Below are 19,366 nucleotides of genomic sequence, written 5' to 3'. Positions count from 1 at the left end.
TTTTTTTTTTTTTTTTTTTTTTGAGACAGGGTCTTGCTCTGTCACCCAGGCTGGAGTGCAACGGCACAGTCTCGGCATACTGCAACCTCTGCCTCTGAGGCTCAAGCAATCCTCCCACCACAGCCTCCTGAGTAGCTGGGACTACAGGCACATGCCACCACTCCCAGCTAATTTTTTGTATTTTTGGTAGAGACAGGGTTTTGCCATGTTGTCCAGGCTGGTCTCAAACTCCGGGGCTCCAGTGATCCGCCTACCTTGACCTCCCAAAGTGCTGGGACTACAGGCATGAGCCACCGTGCCTGACCTGCAGTTGCTTTTGAGGAGTTGTTCATAAACTCTTTCGCGAGCCCAGTGTCCACATTGGTATTTCCTAGATTTTATTTTAGGATTCTTGTAGTTTTAGGTCTTACATTTAAGTCTTGAATCCATCTCGAGTTAATCTTTGTATATGGTGATAGGTAGGGGTCCAGTTCAATCTTCTGCATTTGGTTAGCCAGCGATCCTTGCACATTTTATCGAATAGAGAGTCCTTTTCCTTACTGCCTATTTTTGTTAACTTTGTCCCCAGTAGTCCTCATTTCTGGCATATAGTAGGTAATGTAAATGAATGTTGTTGATGAATAAATGTTCTGCCTTCTCACCGAACCTTCCCTAGACTCTTTTGGTCTGTCTCTCCTGTACATTTTAATGATATTTATTTATTTATTTATTTATTTATTTAAGACGGAGCCTCACTCTGTCGCCCAGGCTGGAGTGCAGTGGCCGGATCTCAGCTCACTGCAAGCTCCGCCTCCCGGGTTCACGCCATTCTCCTGCCTCAGCCTCCCGAGTAGCTGGGACTACAGGCGCCCGCCACCTCGCCCGGCTAGTTTTTTGTATTTTTTAGTAGAGACGGGGTTTCACTGTGTTAGCCAGGATGGTCTCGATCTCCTGACCTTGTGATCTGCCCGTCTCGGCCTCCCAAAGTGCTGGGATTACAGACTTGAGCCACCGCACCTGGCCTTTAATGATATTTATAACAGGCACATAGTAGGTTTCATTTTGTCTGCCAGTTGAAGTATATTGTTAGGGCTTTTATGGAGCTTTGTGTTAAGAATTCTGATACTGTTGTTGCTCAGCAAGAAAAAGTACAATTATCAGTTAATTATATTGCCATTTACAAAAGAAGAAGTTGGTGCATATTTTACAGATTCTTGTCATCCCTGATGTACAGAAGAGTGCTTAATTATTGGGTCTGTTACTATTTCATGTACTAGTTGTCTCTCTCAGTACACTGTGAATTCCATGAGAGTATCCCATGCAAAGCATAGTATTATTTGCATAACAAGAGTTTAATAATAATTATTTCAAGTCAAGTTCAAAATTTGAGTCCATCAGGTTCATCTTAGGGGTGAGAAAAAGTAAACTTAACTTGTATATAATGTCATACTTAATGTAATAGCTCATTGAAGAACACCGTGTTCTTTCTTTTTTTTTAAATTTCCAACTTTTATTTTAAGTTCAGGGGTACATGTGCAAGATTTGCAGGTTCATTGCATAGGTAAATGTGTGCCATGGCAATTTGCTGCACAGATCATCCCATCACCTAAGTATTAAGCCCAGCATCCATTAGCTGTGTTTCCTGATGTTCTCCCTTCCCCTATCCCCCGCTCTTCCACAGGCCCCAGTGTGTTTTGTTCCCCCCACCTTGTGTTTATATGTTCTCATCCATTCAGTTCCCACTTATAAGTGAGAACACAACAGTATTTGGTTTTCTGTTCCTGAATTAGTTTCTGAGGATAATGGCTTCCAGCTCTATCCTTGTGCATAGCTGCACAGTATTCCATGGCATATATGTACCACATTTTCTTTATCTAGTCTATCATTGATGGGCATTTGGGTTGATCTCATGTCTTTGCTATTGTGAATAGTGCTGCAGTGAACATATGCATGCATGTATCTTTATAACAGAATGATTTATATTCCTTTGGGTATCTACCCAGTAATGGGATTGCTGGGTTGAATCATATTTCTGCCTCTAGGTCTTTGAAATAATTTACACTCCCACCAAAAGTGTAAAAGCCTTTTCTCCACAACCTCATCAGCATCTGTTATTTTTTAATTTTTAATAATAGCCATTCTGACTGGAAGAATACCATTTTCTTTTGAGACAGGGTCTTGCTCTGTCACTCAGGCTGGAGGGCAGTGGTGTGATCAAAGCTCACTGCAGCCTCAATCTCCTGAGCTCAAGTGATCCTCCTGCCTCATCCTCCTGAGTAGCTAGGACTACTGGTGCACGCTACCATACCCAGCTAATATTTTCTACTTTGCGTAGAGATGGGGTCTTGCTATGTTGCCCAGGCTGATCTTGAACTCCTAGACTTAAGCAACTCTCCTGCTTTCCACAGTGCTGGGATTATAGGTGTGAGCCATTATACCTGGCCAGAACATCATTATTTAGATACCCTCTTGAAATAAGTTAAAAGCACTCAAGAGTGGTAAAAGAGAAATAGCATATATACATGGACTGTTTTGAAGTTTGCATGTTACTGTATATTAAGGTATCTTAAAACTGTAAAGCTGAGAGGCTAGTCCTTGAGAAGGTGACTTTGGAGCCCTTGGAAATATGAAAGTATTGTAATGAAAGTGACAGTTTTTCTCAAATTGATCTATAGAGTCTTTGCAGTTGCAGTGAAAATCCTGGAGTTTTAAGAACTCAACGAGTTGGTGGGGCGCAGTGGCTCACGCCTGTAATCCCAGCACTTTGGGAGGCCGAGGCAGGTGGATCACAAGGTCAGGAGATCAAGACCATCCTGGCTAACACAGTGAAACCCTGTCTCTACTGAAAATATAAAAAAAAAATTACCTGGGCCTGGTGGCAGGCACCTGTAATCCCAGCTACTCGGGAGGTTGAGGCAGGAGTGTCAAAAAGAAAAAAAAAAACTCAACAAGTTACTAATATGGAAAAGCAATTGCCAAAAAGTAGCTAAGAACTCCTAAAGAAGAATCATACATAATGTCACTCTGTCATTTATCAGTATTGCATATATGCATGTGTTTGTTTTTGAGCTATTTTGTTCTGCTGGTGAGTTTATTCCTGTGCTGATACTACACTGTGTTAAATATTCTAACATCGTAATGTCTTATATATGAAAAAGCAAGGGACTCTTTCTTAGCCATATTAGAAAAAAATCCGAATTGGAGCTCTGCCTTCTATCACACATTAAAATCAGTTCTATATAAATTGAATGCATATATGAAAGGCAAGTTTTATAACTTTTAGAACTATAAAATACAGTAAAATATATTTGTGGCATAGGGTTAGGGGAATACTTAGCAAAAACACTAACCATAAAACAAAAGGTTGATAAAGTAGATGTCACTCAAAATGAATAACTTATTTTCCACAACATACCAGAATGGATATAAAAAGACAAGGCACAAATGGGAAAAAGCTATTTTCAAAACAGAACTGATAAAGCATTAGTATTCAGATAAAGAACTCCAATCAAATGATTACTGTCTCATAAAAATATAAAAAATAGAGAAGTGACATTATGCATTTCACAAAATAGGAAATATGAATAGCAAAAACATACAAAATATTCGGTTTTGCTGCTAACCAGAGAAATGCAGTTATGATCACACTGAGATACTGGTTTTTTTCCACTCAACAGGCAGGCAGAAATTACAAAGTGTACAGACAAAAAGATTCAGAGATTATAGATCAATCGAGTTTTGGATCAGTTTATATTGGTGGGAATGCAAATTAGTACAAATATTTTGCATGAGTTTGGTGTTCATATAAAGTCAAATATTCATTATGGCCCAGGAGTCAGCAGTTTTTTTTTCTGTGAAGGACTAGGTAGCAAATATTTTAGGCTTTGAGGTACATCCAGTCTCTGCCACAACTACTTAGTTCTGCCACTGTAGTATAAAAACAGCTATAGACAATACTTAAATGAAGGAGCATGCATGGCTGTGTTCCAATAAAACTTCATTTGTGAAAAAGAGGCAGCATTTTGGGCTGTAGTGTGTTCACCTCTGATACAGATTATGATTTAGCAGTTCACTTGTAGGTACACATGCCTTAGAGAAGATTGCACGTATTTCCTAGGAACCATGTACAGAAATATTTACGTGTGCAATGGCCCAGCATCATGACCTCCATACTACTCAGGAAACAAATTCGAAAAAATTCAAATGTTTATCTTCAGTAGAATGGATAAATTTTAGTATAATCACACAATGGATTACATAGTAGTGAAAGCAAATGAATATTTAAGTCCAGGTAACAACATGGATGAATCCAAAAGAGAATGTTGAGTGAAGAACCAGTCTCAGAGGAATGCATCAGAGTGATACCAATTTTATAAAACTTAACATTCAGCAGAACTAAGTATTCCTGCTAAAAATGTTTAATCTATATGTAAATCAAACCTTAAGATCTGACTTCCATTTTACAGGAGATGTAGGAGTTAGAAGTGCAAGTTAAGTGATGCCTAAAGGGAACAATCAGGCAAATTTAGAAGATAGATAACTTTGTAGGACAACTGACCTGGTCTCTTCAACAAGAAACTGTTATGGAGAAGAAAAGTTTGGGTGTGGATGAGGTTCTCTAGATTGAGGAAGATTTAAGAGATATCAAATGCAGGCCGTGCGCAGTGGGTAGCGCCTGTAATCCTGGCACTTTGGGAGGCCGAGGTGGGTGGATCACGAAGTCAGGAGATCAAGACCATCCTGGCTAACACAGTGAAACCCTGTTGCTACTGAAAAACAAAAAAAAAAAAAAAATTAGCTGGGCGTGGTGGCAGGCATCTGTAGTCCCAGCTACTCAGGAGGCTGAGGCAGGAGAATGGCGTGAACCCGGGAGGCGGAGCTTGGGTGACAGAGCGAGACTCCGTCTCAAAAAAAAAAAGAGATATCAAATGCAATATGTGTAGGATTTTATTAGATTAGCAATAAAAGACTTTTATACAATTGAAATTTAAACGTAAAGTAGGTATAGACCAGGCGCAGTTCCCCAGCACTTCGGGAGGCCGAGGTAGGTGGATCACTTGAGGCCAGGAGGTCAGAGGCCAGCCTGGCCAACGTGGTGAAACCCCGTCTCTACTAAAAATACAAAAATTAGCCGGGTGTGATGGCACGTGCCTAGAGCAAAACTGTCTACAAAATAATAATAATAAGTAGGAATAAGGTGATGTTAACAAATATGATTTTTGTTAGGTATGATAATGATAATATGGTTAAATTGGACAATTGTTTTATAGCTGCATGTGAATTTCTAGATGAACTATCATAATAACTGTACTTTAGTATAAAGTACCTAGGCGCAAAAAGGAGGTTCAAATATAGAAAATCCTTAAATCTAAGTGTAGAATATATGGGTGAAAATTTTCATAATAAGAAGTTAAGAAACCAAACAAAATGAAATTTTATTATTTAGTGGTGCATCTGTAAAACAACAGAAACATGGAAATGATCAACACTAAGTTGAGGTAATGGTTCCTCCTGGAGGCACGAAGATGAGACTAAGGGAAGAGTATATGGATGGGCCAGAAGGTCTATAGGTAATATTCTAGTTTTTAAGTAGAATGGTGTGGGATCAAGGGTGTTTTTTTAACAGCTGTATTGAGTTATAATTTAAGTACTATAAAATTCACCCATTGCAAGTATGTAATTTGCTCATAGTTGTGCAGCCATAAACACAGTCTAGTTTTGGAACATATCCATAATCTGAGAAAGTTCCCTCATAACCATTTTTAGTCAATCCCTACTCCCACCTTCAGCCCCTGGCAACCACTGATCTACTTTCCGTCTCTAGAGATTTGCAGTTTCTTGTAACCTATAATGGACTCATAGAATGTGTAGTCTTTGTGTTTGGCTTCTTTCACTTAGCATAATGTTTCTGAGGTATATCCATGTTGTAGCATGCAGCAGCAGTATACCACTGAATAGTATTTCATTGTATAAATGTTGTTTATTCACCGGTTATAGGCTTGCTGTGAACATTTGACATATGTCTGTGTGTGGATATGTTTTAATTTCTCTTAGGTGGTTACTTAGGAGTGAAATGGCTGGGTTGTATGGTGAATTTATGTCTAACTTTTGAAGAGTCTGTCAAATTGTTTTTCAAAATGACTACCATTTTCCACTCCCCCCAGCAATATATGAGAGTTCTAGTTCCTGTGCATCCTTGTCAACACTTGGTATTATCTCTTGTTTTGATTATAGCCATTCTAGTGGGTATGTAATGTATTTCATTGTAGTTTTAATTTGCATGTTCCTAATAACTGGTGATTTCAGACATCTTTTCATATGCTTATCAGCCATTCTTATATCTTCTTGAAATATCTATTCAAATTTTTTGTTCATTTTTGTGTGTTTTCTTATTGATTTGTATGATTTCCTTATGTGTCTGGAAACAAATCCGCTGTTAGATACATGATTTGCAAATACTTTCTTCCAGGCTGTGCCTTGCCTTTTCTTTTTAATTTTTTATTGATACATAATAGACGTACATATTTTGGGGATGTCTTTTTGGTTTTTTAGTTGTGTGTTTTGAAGCACAAAAATTTTAAATTGTTATCAAGTCTAGTTTGTCACTTTATGAATTGTGCCTTTTGTGTTCATTAAATAAATCTTTGCCTAACACAAGCCATGATGATTTATTCTAGAGGCTTTATGGTTTTAGTTCTTCCTTTCAAGTCTGTGATCCATATTTTGAGTTAATTTTTGTGAATTGTGAAGAAAGTCCAAATTTACCTTTTGGCATGTGCATAGACACTTCTCCCAGCACAACACTCTTATATCCTTAATAAAATACCTTGACACCTTTTTAAAAAGTAAATTTGATCATAGATATGAAGGCTCATCTCTAGATCCTCAATTCCGTTCCATTGATCTGTATGTCTATACTTATATAAGCACCGTAGTGTCTTGTTCATTGTATGCTTGGTACCAAATAGGTGTGCAGAATTTGAATTAAACTGAAATTGAATTGACTAGACTTATTAAGTTAAATATTTCATATTCTTACGTTTGCCGTATTTTTATCTTTTTTTCTGATATGTGTGGGATGTAGTAGTTGATTTATTTTTGCTTTTCTCCCTCCTATAGTTTTTTTATCAATAAATCTTTTGAAAAAAATCCCATCTCTAGATCAGAAAGAAACTTCGTGCCTCACTCAAAAATACTTAAGAGACAGAATACCCTTTGTGATAGGCATGATGGTAATAGGAGCAACTATCAACAAACAGGGACATTGGCTAGAATTATAATCTCTAGTGATATGAAATCCAGAGGCTGATTAGTTGGTAGCAGTATGTTATTCCTTCCACAGAAGCTCAGCAGTGTTTTTAGCATTTCTGTATTTATTGCTGTAAAATAGAATATTACAAGAATATACTGGAACTATTTTATGAAGCAGTAATCATAGAGTTATACCTGTATCCCTTAGCAATTGCACATGCATTCTTAAGGCCATAATTACTTGGTGGGGAAATAATACTTGCTCTATCAACTTCTCATGATGTTTATGAAATTCAAATAAGGTAATGTTTGTTTAAGTGCTTTGCAAAATATAAAGTGTTGTACAATCATTTTTAATGTCATTCATATAGTAAGCACTGATATACAAATAAATTTTTTTTCAAACACTTTACTTTCTAAGATAATATGAAGTGACAAGTATGAACAATTATGGAACCTTGGGGTCATTTGCCCACAAATACAATTGAGAAGGGGAAAATTGTAAAATTGTGAACAACTGTAGCTCAAGAATGTGGGGTCAGGCATGGTGGCTTACACCTGTAATCCCAGCACTTTGGGAGGCTGAGGCAGGTGGATCATCTGAGGTCGGGAATTTGAGACCCACTGGCCAACGGGGTGAAACCCCATCTCTACTGGAAAAAAAAAAATAGCCAGGAGTGGTGGCATGTGCCTGTAATCCCAGCTACTTGGGAGGCTGAGGCACAAGAATCGCTTGAACCTGAGTGGTGAAGGTTGTAGTGAGCCGAGATCGGGAGAGAGAATGTGGGACATAGGTGAAACCAATGAGTGAAAGGAATATTTTCTTCAATCTCTGTCTTCATAACAGGATGTCGAAGAGGAAATGCTCCTTCTCTTGGAGAATGTAAAATTTCTATTATATAATTGGATAGACAGTGATAAAAAATCTTATCTTGTACAAATCTTCTATTGGCATGTAGAATTTATATAAAAATTATTTTAAAATGCAATGTAAGGCTGGGCATAGTGACTCATGCCTGTAATCCCAGCACTTTGGGAGGCCAAGGCGGGCAGATCACCTGAGGTCAGGAGTTCGAGACCAGCCTGGCCAACATGGTGAAACCCTGTCTCTACTAAAAATACAAATTAGCTGGACGTACATGCCTATGATACCAGCTACTCAGGAGGCTGAGGTGGGAGAATTGCTTGAACCCAGGAGGTAGAGGTTGCAGTGAGCCAAGATCATGCCATTGCTCTCCAGCCTGGGCAACAAGAGTGAAAATCCGTCTCAAAAAAAAAAAAAAGCAATGTAAAAGATTGAGCAACATAAAGCTATGATAATCAAGACAGTGTGGTACTGGCATAAGAATAGACATTTACAGATTGGTAGAATAAGATTAGGAGTTCAGAAACAAACTATTGATTTTGGACAAGAGTCCCAACACAGTTAAAAGGGCAAAAGAATAGTCTTCTCAACGCATGATGCTAGATATCGTCATGCAGAAGAGTGAATTTCGACCCTTTCTTCACACCGTGTACAAAAATTAACTCAAAATGGATCACAGAACTAAACACATGAGCTAAATCTATAAAACTTTTAGAAGAAAATATAGAAGTAAATTTTTGAGTTGGGCAGTGGTTTCTTGGATAAAATTGGATTTCATCAACTTTAAAAACTTCTGTGATACAAAGAATACCATCAAGAATATGCCAAGACAACCCACGAAATGAGAGTAAATGATTGCAGATCATATTCAATAAGATATAGACATGTAGAATATATAAAGAACTGTTACAACTCAAAAAAACAAGTAACCCAGTTAAAAATGGGCAAAGGATCTAAGAAGACATTTCTCCAAAAAGATATACAAATCTCCAATAAGCACACAAAAGGGATGTTCAGCACCATTCGCTGTCAGGGAAATGCAACTGAAAACCCCAGTGAGACAGCACTTCACACCCAGTGGCTATCATGAAAAAGGCAGAACAAGTGTTGATAAGAATGCGGATAAATTGCAACCCGCTAGACTGCTGATGGGATTGTAAAATGATGGACTGCTTTGGAAAATTATCTAGTGATATCTCAAAAGGTTAAACATAGAGTCACCAGCAGTTCTACTCTTAGGTATATACCCAAGAGAATTGAAAATATGTCCATGCAAAATGTTGTGCATGAATATTATAGCAGCATAATTCATAATAACCAAAAAGTAGCAACAACCTGAATGTCTATCAACCAGTGAATGGAGAAATAAAATGTAGGATGAGATATTCGGCAATAAAAAGGAATGAAGTGCTGCTACAAGCCATAATATGAATGAATCTTGAAAATATTTTGCTAAGTCAGAGAAGCCAGTCAAAGGTTCACATATTGGGTTATTCCATATATACAAAATGTCCATAATAGGCGAATCTATAGAGACAGTAAATAGATTAGTGTTGCCTGGGGCAGGCAGCAGGTATTAGGAGGAAATGGGGAGTGACTGCTAATGGGTACAGTTTCTTTTTGGGGTGATGGAATTGTCATACAGTTGATTGGGGTGATGGTTGTACAACTCTGAATATATTAAAAAACCACTGTCTTGTACACATTAAATGGGTGAGTTGTTCAGTATATAAATAACAGAAATTTAAAAAGCAATATCTAAGTCCAAAAAATACGATGAAAGGAAATTTCCAAATGTGTCTCTACTGTTTTATCTTCTGGAGATGGAGAAGGACCAAGTGGTTGATTGTCTCTTAGCTGTCATTTTTCTTTCTTTTTTTTAATCCTTCTAGTGCTTGACTAGGTGTACCAAATGCGTATCCCTTCTAGTGGTTGACTAGGTGTATTAAATGCATAACAATGCATGTTGAATGATAGTAAATCATAATTCATTTTTGACAGGAATTGAGTTCTTCTCAGACTTTATCACATGATGGAGGATTCTTCAATAGACTGGAAGATGATGTTCATAAAATTCTTATTAGAGAAAAACGAAGAGAACAGCTTACAGAATATAATGGAACAGATAATTGTACAGCTCATGAACACAACCAGGCATGTAAAGTAGAAAATTCTCTTAAAATCACAGTAAATTGAAATGTAATTTTTATTTTTTAAACAAGTAAGCAGTGGAATCAAATTATTGTGTAAAGTAGTAGTTTAGGATGTGATCTTAGTAATTATCACTCAAATATTTATATTAGAAAGTATGAAGTATACTTATACTATATGAACTAGTTCATTCGTTGATGACTATTTGCTGAGCATGTGCCATAAGCCATGTACTGTTAGGCACTCATAGGAGTGAGTGGAAACGTGAAGATGGATAAGACCTTCCTTCCCTTAGATACTCAGAGTTGTGGGGATGTGGAGAGGTAGACCTGTAAAAGGATCATCATTCAGCACAAACGAAGACTTTAAGGGAGATATGAACAATAAAAAAGAGGTTTTGAATAGTGAAGGTAATTGATCACTGCTTGGGTGAATTGTGATGGTTATATAAAAAGTGACATTTGGGGTGGAGTATGGATAGTGAGGAACTGTATAAGCTGAGAAATAGAGAAAGACTTTGGGTCTAAGGGAGCTGCAAGAACAGACGTCCTGAAATATAAAAGGCCCTAGACTAAATATTTAGGAAACTGAAAAATTCTGCAACTAAAAAGTTTATGGTTAAGCAAGTCTGGGATGACATGACTGGAGAAATAGATTGGATTTATGTCAGAAATGTCTTTTCTGTGAAACTAAGAAGTTAGAATTTTATCCTCTACAACAGAGTAAGCTATAGCCCATGAATCAAATCTGGTCAGTGGTCTGTTATTACAAGGACTGTAAGCTAAGAATGGCATTCATATTTTCAAAATAGTATTTTAAAAAGAGAAAAGAGCCTGGCACAGTGGCTCATACCTGTAATCCCAGCAGCTTGGGAGGCTAAAGCAGACAGATCACTTGAGACCAGGAGTTCAAGACCAACCTGGCCAACACAGCAAAACCTCATCTCCACTAAAAATACAAAAATTAACCAGGCATGGTGGCACATGCCTATAATCTCAGCTACTTGGTAGGCTGAGACATGAGAATTGCTTGAACCCAGGAGGTGGGGTTGCAGTGAGCCAAGATCGTGCCTCTGGACTCCAGCCTGAGTGACAGAGCAAGACTGTGTTTCAAAATTAAATAATTTTAAAAATTAGAAAAGAGAGAATATGGCTGGGTGCTGTGGCTCATGCCTGTAATCCCAGCACTTTTGGGAGACTGAGGCAGGCAGATCACTTGAGGTCAGGAGTTCGAGACCAGCCTGGCCAACGTGGTGAAACCCTGTCTGTACTAAAAATAAAAAAATAATCGAGTGTTGTGGTGGGCGCCTGTAGTCCCAGCTACTTGGAAGGCTGAGGCAGGAGAATCATTTGAACCCAGGAGGTGGAGATTGCAGTGAGCCATGATCACACCGCTGCGCCCTAGCCTGAATAACAGAGCAAGACTCCAACAACAACAACAAAAAATATGTGACAGAGACTGTATAAAACCCATAAAGTCTAAGATGTTTGTTGTTGGACCCTTTACAGAAAAAGTTGCCAGCCTCTGCTACATGCCAGTGTTACCCAAAATATATTATCTGAAGGAGAAAAAAATGCTTTCTGTCCTCATACCCTGGTCCTGGTTATATGGGACCAGGAAGAGGTGAGACGTACTCCAAGATCCTCACTGCCACATCTTAAATTCCATCATACAGAGAAAGTGTGTTACCTCTCAGACCTCTATGTCTGCATTTATTTTTCTCACCATAACCACTAGTCTCTTATTTCGTCTTAACTATGAACCTGTTCTTTACCCTATATTGACCTCCAATCCATCAATTCTCCCAGCTTGAAACTTGTAGTAATTTCAGTAATGTCCCCATGAACACTTTACCCTTACTTCCTTAATTTTTCTGTGATTCTTTTCTTGCCAGTATGTAGCATTGGCTCTCACAATATTGTCTACCTTGCCTATTTTAATTCTCCGGCCACCAGGTGTTTAAAAAGTATTTTTTAAAACACTGCTAATGTTATCTGAAAATCAGTGCTATGTAACTTTTGCCGTAGTTTCATTTCTTCTTAATGGTCCTTTGATTGATCTCTTTCTAACTTTGACAGATTCCTACAATAGCCATTCCAAATTCGGAATCTGGTTCCCATCTGTTTTCCATCTTTTCCTCTCTTCAATGGATGTTATCTCTTTGTTTACCGCAAAGACTGGTAAATTCAGTCATATAGCAAATTAACACCATCTATTAATGTTTGTGTTATATGGTATACAGGAGAAGCTTTAAGAACTTTTTACTCTAAAGCAGCAATAAGATTTGTTTATAAATAACACTATTTCTTATGGAAAATCTATTCTCAACTTAGTAGTGGGAAATCCTTGCCTACCCTGATGTACTCATGCGGTTCTTTCTGGCACTGAATTAAATTTAATGTTTTCTTATCTTTCCTCGGCTTCCAAATTTTATGTGCAATCCAAGCATGTTAGTCCATTCTCATGCTGCTATGAAGAAATAGCCAAGACTGGGTAATTTATAAAGGAAAGAGGTTTAATTGACTCACAGTTCACTTGGCTGGGGAGGCCTGAGGAAACTTACAATCATGGTGGAAAGCACCTCTTCACAGGGTGGTAGGAGAGAGAATGAGTGCCAAGTGAAGGGGGAAGCCCCTTATAGACCATTAGATCTCATGAGTATTCACTCACTATCACAAGAACAGTATGGGGGAAACCATCCCTGTAATTCAGTTATCTCCCACCTGGTCCCGCCTTTGACACATGGGCCCAGCCAACCATATCATTCTGCCCCAGGCCCCTCCCAAGTCTCATGTCCTCACATTTCAAAACACAATCATGCCTTCCCAAAAGTCTTCCAAAGTCTTAACTCATTCCAGGATTAACCCAAAAGTCCAACTCTAAAGTTTCATCTGAGACAAGGCAAGTCCCTTCTGCCTCTGAGCCTGTAAACTCAAAAGTAAGTTAGTTATTTCCTAGATATAGTGGGAGTACGGGCATTGGGTAAATACGCCCATTCCAAATTGGAGAAACTGGCCAAAATGGGCTACAGGCCCCATGCAAGTCTGGAATCCAATAGGGCAGTCATTAAATCTTAAAGTTCTAAAATGATCTCCTTTGACTCCACATTTCACATCCAGGTCTTTCTGATGCAAGTGATAGGCCCCCGCGGCGTTGGGTAGCTCTGTCCCTGTGGCTTTGCAGGGTACAACCCCCACTAACTGACTGCTTTCACGGATGGCATTGAGTGCCTGTGGTTTTTCCAGTGCAAACCGTCGATGGATCTACCATTCTGGGGTCTGGAGGACAGTGGCCCTCTTCTCATAGCTCTGCTAGGCAGTGCCCCAGTAGGGACTCTGTGGGGGGGCTCTTACCCCACATTTCCCTTCCACACTGCCCTAGCAGAGGTTCTCCGTGAGGGCTCTGCCCCTGTAGCACACCTCTACCTGGACATCCAGGAGTTTCCATACATCCTTTGAAATCTAGGCAGCGGTTCCCAAACCTCAGTTCTTCTGTGCACCCACAGGACCAACATCATGTAGAAGCTGCCAAGACTTGGGGCTTGCACCTTCTGAAGCAAAAGCCTGAGCTGTACCTTGTCCCCATTTAGCCACGGCTGGAGCAGCTGGCACACACGGCACCAAGTCTGTAGGCTGCACACAGCATAGGGGCCCTGGACCCAGCCCAGAAAACCAATTTTCCCTCCTAGGCTTCCAGGCCTGTGATGGGAGGGGCTTCTGTGAAGGTCTCTGACATGCCCTGGAGAAATTTTCCCCATTGTCTTGGTGATGAGCATTTGGCTCCTCCTTACTTGTGCAGTGGATTTGAATTTCTACCCAGAAAATAGATTTTTCTTTTCTACTGCATTGTCAGGCTGCAAATTTTCTGAACTTTTATGTTCTGACACCTCTTTTTTTTTTTTTTTTTTTTTTTGAGACGGAGTCTCGCTCTGCCGCCCAGGCTGGAGTGCGGTGGCCCGATCTCAGCTCACTGCAAGCTCCGCCTCCAGGGTTCACGCCATTCTCCTGCCTCAGCCTCCCGAGTAGCCGGGACTACAGGCGCCCGCCACCTCGCCCGGCTAGTTTTTTGTATTTTTTAGTAGAGACGGGGTTTCACCGTGTTCGCCAGGATGGTCTCGATCTCCTGACCTCGTGATCCGCCCGTCTCGGCCTCCCAAAGTGCTGGGATTACAGGCTTGAGCCACCGCGCCCGGCCTCTGACACCTCTTGAATGCTCTGCTGCTTAGAAATTTCTTTTACCAGGTACCCTAAATCACCTCTCTGAAGCTCAAAGTTACACAGATCTCTAGGGCAGCGGCAAAAAGCCACCAGTTTCTTTGCTAAAGCGTAGCAAGAATGACCTTTACTCCAGTTCCCAACAAGTTACTCATCTACATCTGAGACCACCTCAGCCTGGACTTCATTGTTATTCAACAAGTCTCTAGGAAGTTCCAGATTTTCCCACATTTTCCTGTCTTCTAAACCCTCCAAAGTGTTCCAGCCTCTGCCTGTTACCCAGTTCCAAAGTCACATCCACATTTTCAGGTATCTTTATAGCAGCCCCTGACTCTCTGTGGTACCAATTTACTGTATTAGTCCGTTCACATACTGCTGTGAAGAAATACCCGAGATTGGGTAATTTATAAAGAAAAGAGGTTTGACTCAAAGTTCTGTGTGGCTAGGGAGGCCTCAGGAGGCTTACAATCATGGTGTGAGGCACCTCTTCACAGGATGGCAGAAGAGAGAATGAGTGCTGAGCAAAGAGGGGAAGCCCCTTATAAAACCATCAGATCTCATGAGAACTCACTAACCGAAGAACAGTATGGGGGAAACCGCCCTCTCCACCTGGTTCCACCTTGACACTTGGGGATTATTATAATTCAAGATGAGATTTGGGTGGGGGCAGAGCCAAACCATATCACCAAGCAATCATGTTAATTAACATTTACGGTTAGTGTATTCACTTCTTCCTTTTTCATTGATTATGGTTTTCCTTTTTCATTATGATTTTCCCCTTTGTAGTATCTTCTTGAATTTTAAAGCCACCTGAGATCATTTTTGGATAGAAGGAATGATATTTGTATATTTCAGCACATAATTAGGTTCCTCAAGGCCTTTATAGAAAGAAGTTGGGTATATAACTTGATATTAACACGTTTAAATAATTAAGTAGCAGTATGATATAAAACCGAAGTGATAGTGTGACATAGTGGAAAGAGAACAAACTTTGAAATCAAACAGTTTTATCAATTGTATTACATTGGGATGAAATTACCTGCCATTCTTACACTATTAGGGAAGTTACAGATTATGATTTAAAATGTTTAGCAGAACATGTTTTCCACCAGTATGTACTTAATAGATAATTATTTTTGTACAGGCAAAAAATGGTAAGCCCCAGAAAAGGTACACTGTTAAAATGCTATAGTAATTCACAGGAAAGGGGATCAGAGATAGCTTTGTGAGGAGAAAATAGCATTTGAATTAGGAACTTAGAGTAGGATTTGGGTTTTCTTTGCGTTTTTTTTTTTTGTAATTATTTTTTGTGGCTACATAGTAGGTATATATATTTATGGGTTCCAGGAGATATTTTGATACAGGCATGCAATGCTTACATAAGCACATCTTGTAAGCATTTATCCTTTGTGTTACAAACAATCCAATTATGCTATTTTAGTTATTTTTAAATGTACAATTAAATTATTGACTATAGTCACCCTGTTGTGCTATCACATATTAGGTCTTATTCATTCTTTCTAATTTTTTAGTACAGATTAACTATCCTCACCTCCTGCCCACCCCCTTGCTGCCTTTCCCAGCCTCTAATAACCATCCTTCTACTTTGTAACTCCATTGGTTCAGTTGTTCTGAATTTTAGATCTCACAAGTAAGTGAAAACATGTGATGTTTGCCTTTCTGTGCCTGGCTTATTTCACTTAGCGTATGACCTCCAGTTCCACCCATGTTGTTGCAAATAACAATTTTTTTATGGATAAAGAGTACTCCATCATGTATAAATACCACATTTTCTTTATTCATTCATGTGTTGATGTACACTTAGGTTGCTTCCAAATCTTGGCTATTATAAACAGTGCTGTGATAAACATGGGAGTGCAGATATCTCTTCAGTATACTGATTTCCTTTCTTTTGGGTATATACCCAGCAGGATTGTGGGATCATGTGGCAACTCCAGCTTTATTTGGTTTTTGTCTAGTTTCATTCTTCTGCATATGGATATCCAATTTTCCTAGTGCCATTTATTGAATAGACATTTTTCCCCAGTGTATGTTCTTGACACCTTTGCCAAAAATGAGTTCACTGTAGGTGTGTGGATTTGTTTCTGGGTTCTCTGTTCTGTTCCAGTGGTCTATGTGTGTGTGTATGTTTATGCCAGTACCTTGGTATTTGGTTACTATAACTCTGTAGTATAATTTGAAGTCAGGTAACATGATTCTTTCAGTTTTCTTCTTTTGCTTAGGGTATCTTTGGCTATTCTGTGTCTTTTGTGGTTTCATGTATATTTTAGGATTGTTTTTTCTATTTCTGAGAAGAATGTCATTGGTATTTTGATAGGGATTACATTGAATCTGTAGATTGCTTTGGGTGGTATGGACATTTTAACAATATTGATTCTTCTAACCCATGAACATGGAATATCTTTCCATTTTGTCATCTCTTCTTCAGTTTCATTAATCGGTGTTTTATAGATTTCATTATAGAGATCTTGTTTGGTTAATTCCTAGGTATTTACTTTTATTTATGGCTATTGTAAATGGGATTACATTTTTTGATTTTTTTTTCGGATTGTTCTCTGTGGCCTGTAGAAATGCTGCTGATTTTTCAAGGTTGATTTTGTATCCTGCCACTTTACTAAGTTTATCAGTTCTAATAGTTTTTTTGTGGAGCCTTTAGATTTTTCCAAATATAAAGTGATATCATCTGCAAACAAGAATAATTTGACTTCTTCCTTTCCAATTTAGATGCCCTTTATTTCTTTCTCTTGTTTGATTGCTCTAGCTAGGACTTCCTGTACTACAGTGAATAACAGGGTGAAAGTGGGCATCTTTGTCTTGTTCCAGATCTTAGAGGAAAGGCTTTCAGTTTTTCCCCATCCAGTATATTACTTGCTGTGGGTTTATTGTGTATGGCTTTTTTTATGTTGAGGTATGTTCCTTCTATACCCAGTTTTTTGACGGTTTTTATCATGAAGGGATGTTGAATTTTATCAAATGCTTTTTCAGCATCAATTGAAATGATCACGTGGTTTTTGCCCTTCATTCTGTTTCAATCTGTTGTTGAATTCAGTATTTTTTTCAGGGTTTTTTGCATCGATATTCATCAGATATTGGCCTCTAGTTTTCTTTTTTTGATGTTTCTTTGTCTGGTTTTGGTATCAGGGCCTCATAGAAGGAGTTTGGAAGTATTCCCTCCTCGTCTTTTCTCAAAATAGTTTGAGTAGGATTGGTATTAATTCCTTAAGTGTTTGGTAGAACTCAGCAGTAAAGCCATTGGTTCCTGGGCTTTTCCTTATTGGAAGACTTTTTATTATGGCTTCAATCTTATTATTGGTCTGTTCAGATTTTGGGTTTCTTCATGGTTCAATCTTGGTAGGTTGTATGTGTCTAGGAATTTGTCCATTTCCTCTAGATTTTTCAATTTATTGGCATATAGTTGCTCATAGTAGCCACTAATGATCCTTTGAATTTCTGTAGTATTAGTTGTAATGTCCCTTTTTTCAATCTCTGTTTTATTTGGAACTTCTCTTTTTCTTGATATGGTTAAAGGTTTGTCAATTTTAATTTTTCTTTTGTTTTTTGTTTTAATTTTTAAATTTTTTTCAATTTTGTTTAATTTTTCAAAAAATCAACTTTTGGATTCTTCATTTCAGTTTCATTTCTTTCTTTTATATTGATTTTATTTTAGTTTCGTTTATTTCTGCTCTGATATTTATTATTTCTTTTCTTCAAATTTTGTGTTTGGTTTGCTCTTGCTTTTCTAGTTCTTTAACATTAATTGTTAGGTTATTTGAAGTTTTTCTTCTTTTTTGATGTAGGCACTTATAGCTATAAATTTTCCTCTTAGTATTGCCTTTATTGTGTCCCATAGCTTTTGGTGTGTTTTTTCCATTATCATTTGTTTCAAGAAATGTTTCAGTTTCCTTCGTAATTTCTTTGTTGAGCCACTGATCATTCAGGAGGATATTGTTTAATTTCCGTGTATTTGTATAGTTTCTAAAATTCCTTTTGTCCTTGATTTGTAGTTTTATTTCATTGCGGTCAGAAAAGACGCTTGATATTATTTCAATTTTAAAAAATGTTTTAGGACTTGTTTTGTGACCTAACATAGGGTCTATCCTTCAGAATTATCTGTGTGTTGAAGAAAATAATATGTGTTCTGCAGCTGTTGGATGAAAAGTTCTGTCAATATCTATTGGTCCTTTTGGTTTATAGTGCAGATTAAGTCCAGTGTTTCTTTGCTGATTTTGTTTCTAGAAGATCTGTCCAGTGCTGAAAATGGAGTGTTGAAATCACCAGCTATTATTGTATTGGGGCCCATCTCTCTCTTTAGCTCTAATAATATTTGCTTTATTTATCTGAGTGCTCCAGTGTTGGGTGTATATGTATTTAAAATTGTTATGTCCTCTTGCTGAACTGACCCCTTTATCTTTATATAGTGACCTTCTTTGTTTCTTCTTATAGTTCTTGTCTTGAAATCTATTTTGTCTGATGTTAATATAGCTACTTCTGCTCTTTTTTGGTTTCCCTTGGCATGGAATATCTTTTTTCTTCCCTTTATTTTCTCTCTATGTATGTCTTCATAGGTGAAATGTGTTTCTTGTAGGCAACAGATCATTGGGTCTTATTTATTTATTTATTTATTTATTTATTTATTTATTTTTTTTGAGGCGGAGTCTCGCTCTGTCGCCCAGGCTGGAGTGCAGTGGCGCGATCTCGGCTCACTGCAAGCTCCGCCTCCCGGGTTCACGCCATTCTCCTGCCTCAGCCTCCCAAGTAGCTGGGACTACAGGCGCCGCCACCACGCCCGGCTAATTTTTTTGTATTTTTAGTAGAGACGGGGTTTCATTGTGTTAGCCAGGATGGTCTCGATCTCCTGACCTCGTGATCCACCCGTCTCGGCCTC

General features: G+C 38.4%; 1 protein-coding gene across 2 annotated transcripts in view; it reads left to right on the top strand.

The window, feature by feature from the left end:
- The window catches only part of GKAP1 (G kinase anchoring protein 1), a 93,918-nt gene that overhangs the window by 53,147 nt on the left and 21,405 nt on the right, over positions 1 to 19,366 (top strand). Inside the window, exon 10 of one of the 2 annotated variants that reach the window (XM_025359488.1) lies at positions 10,097 to 10,249. The exons of the other annotated variant lie outside the window; for it this stretch is intronic. Coding sequence (XP_025215273.1) covers positions 10,097 to 10,249 — 153 coding nt within the window. The remainder of the gene's footprint in view (positions 1 to 10,096; positions 10,250 to 19,366) is intronic. 2 annotated transcript variants of the gene reach the window in all.

The sequence above is a fragment of the Theropithecus gelada genome, chromosome 15, assembly GCF_003255815.1.
Source record: "Theropithecus gelada isolate Dixy chromosome 15, Tgel_1.0, whole genome shotgun sequence".
Classification (NCBI taxonomy): Eukaryota; Metazoa; Chordata; class Mammalia; order Primates; family Cercopithecidae; genus Theropithecus; species Theropithecus gelada.
Note: the sequence above shows the minus strand (reverse complement) of the source record. Positions and strands in the feature narration are given on the sequence as shown.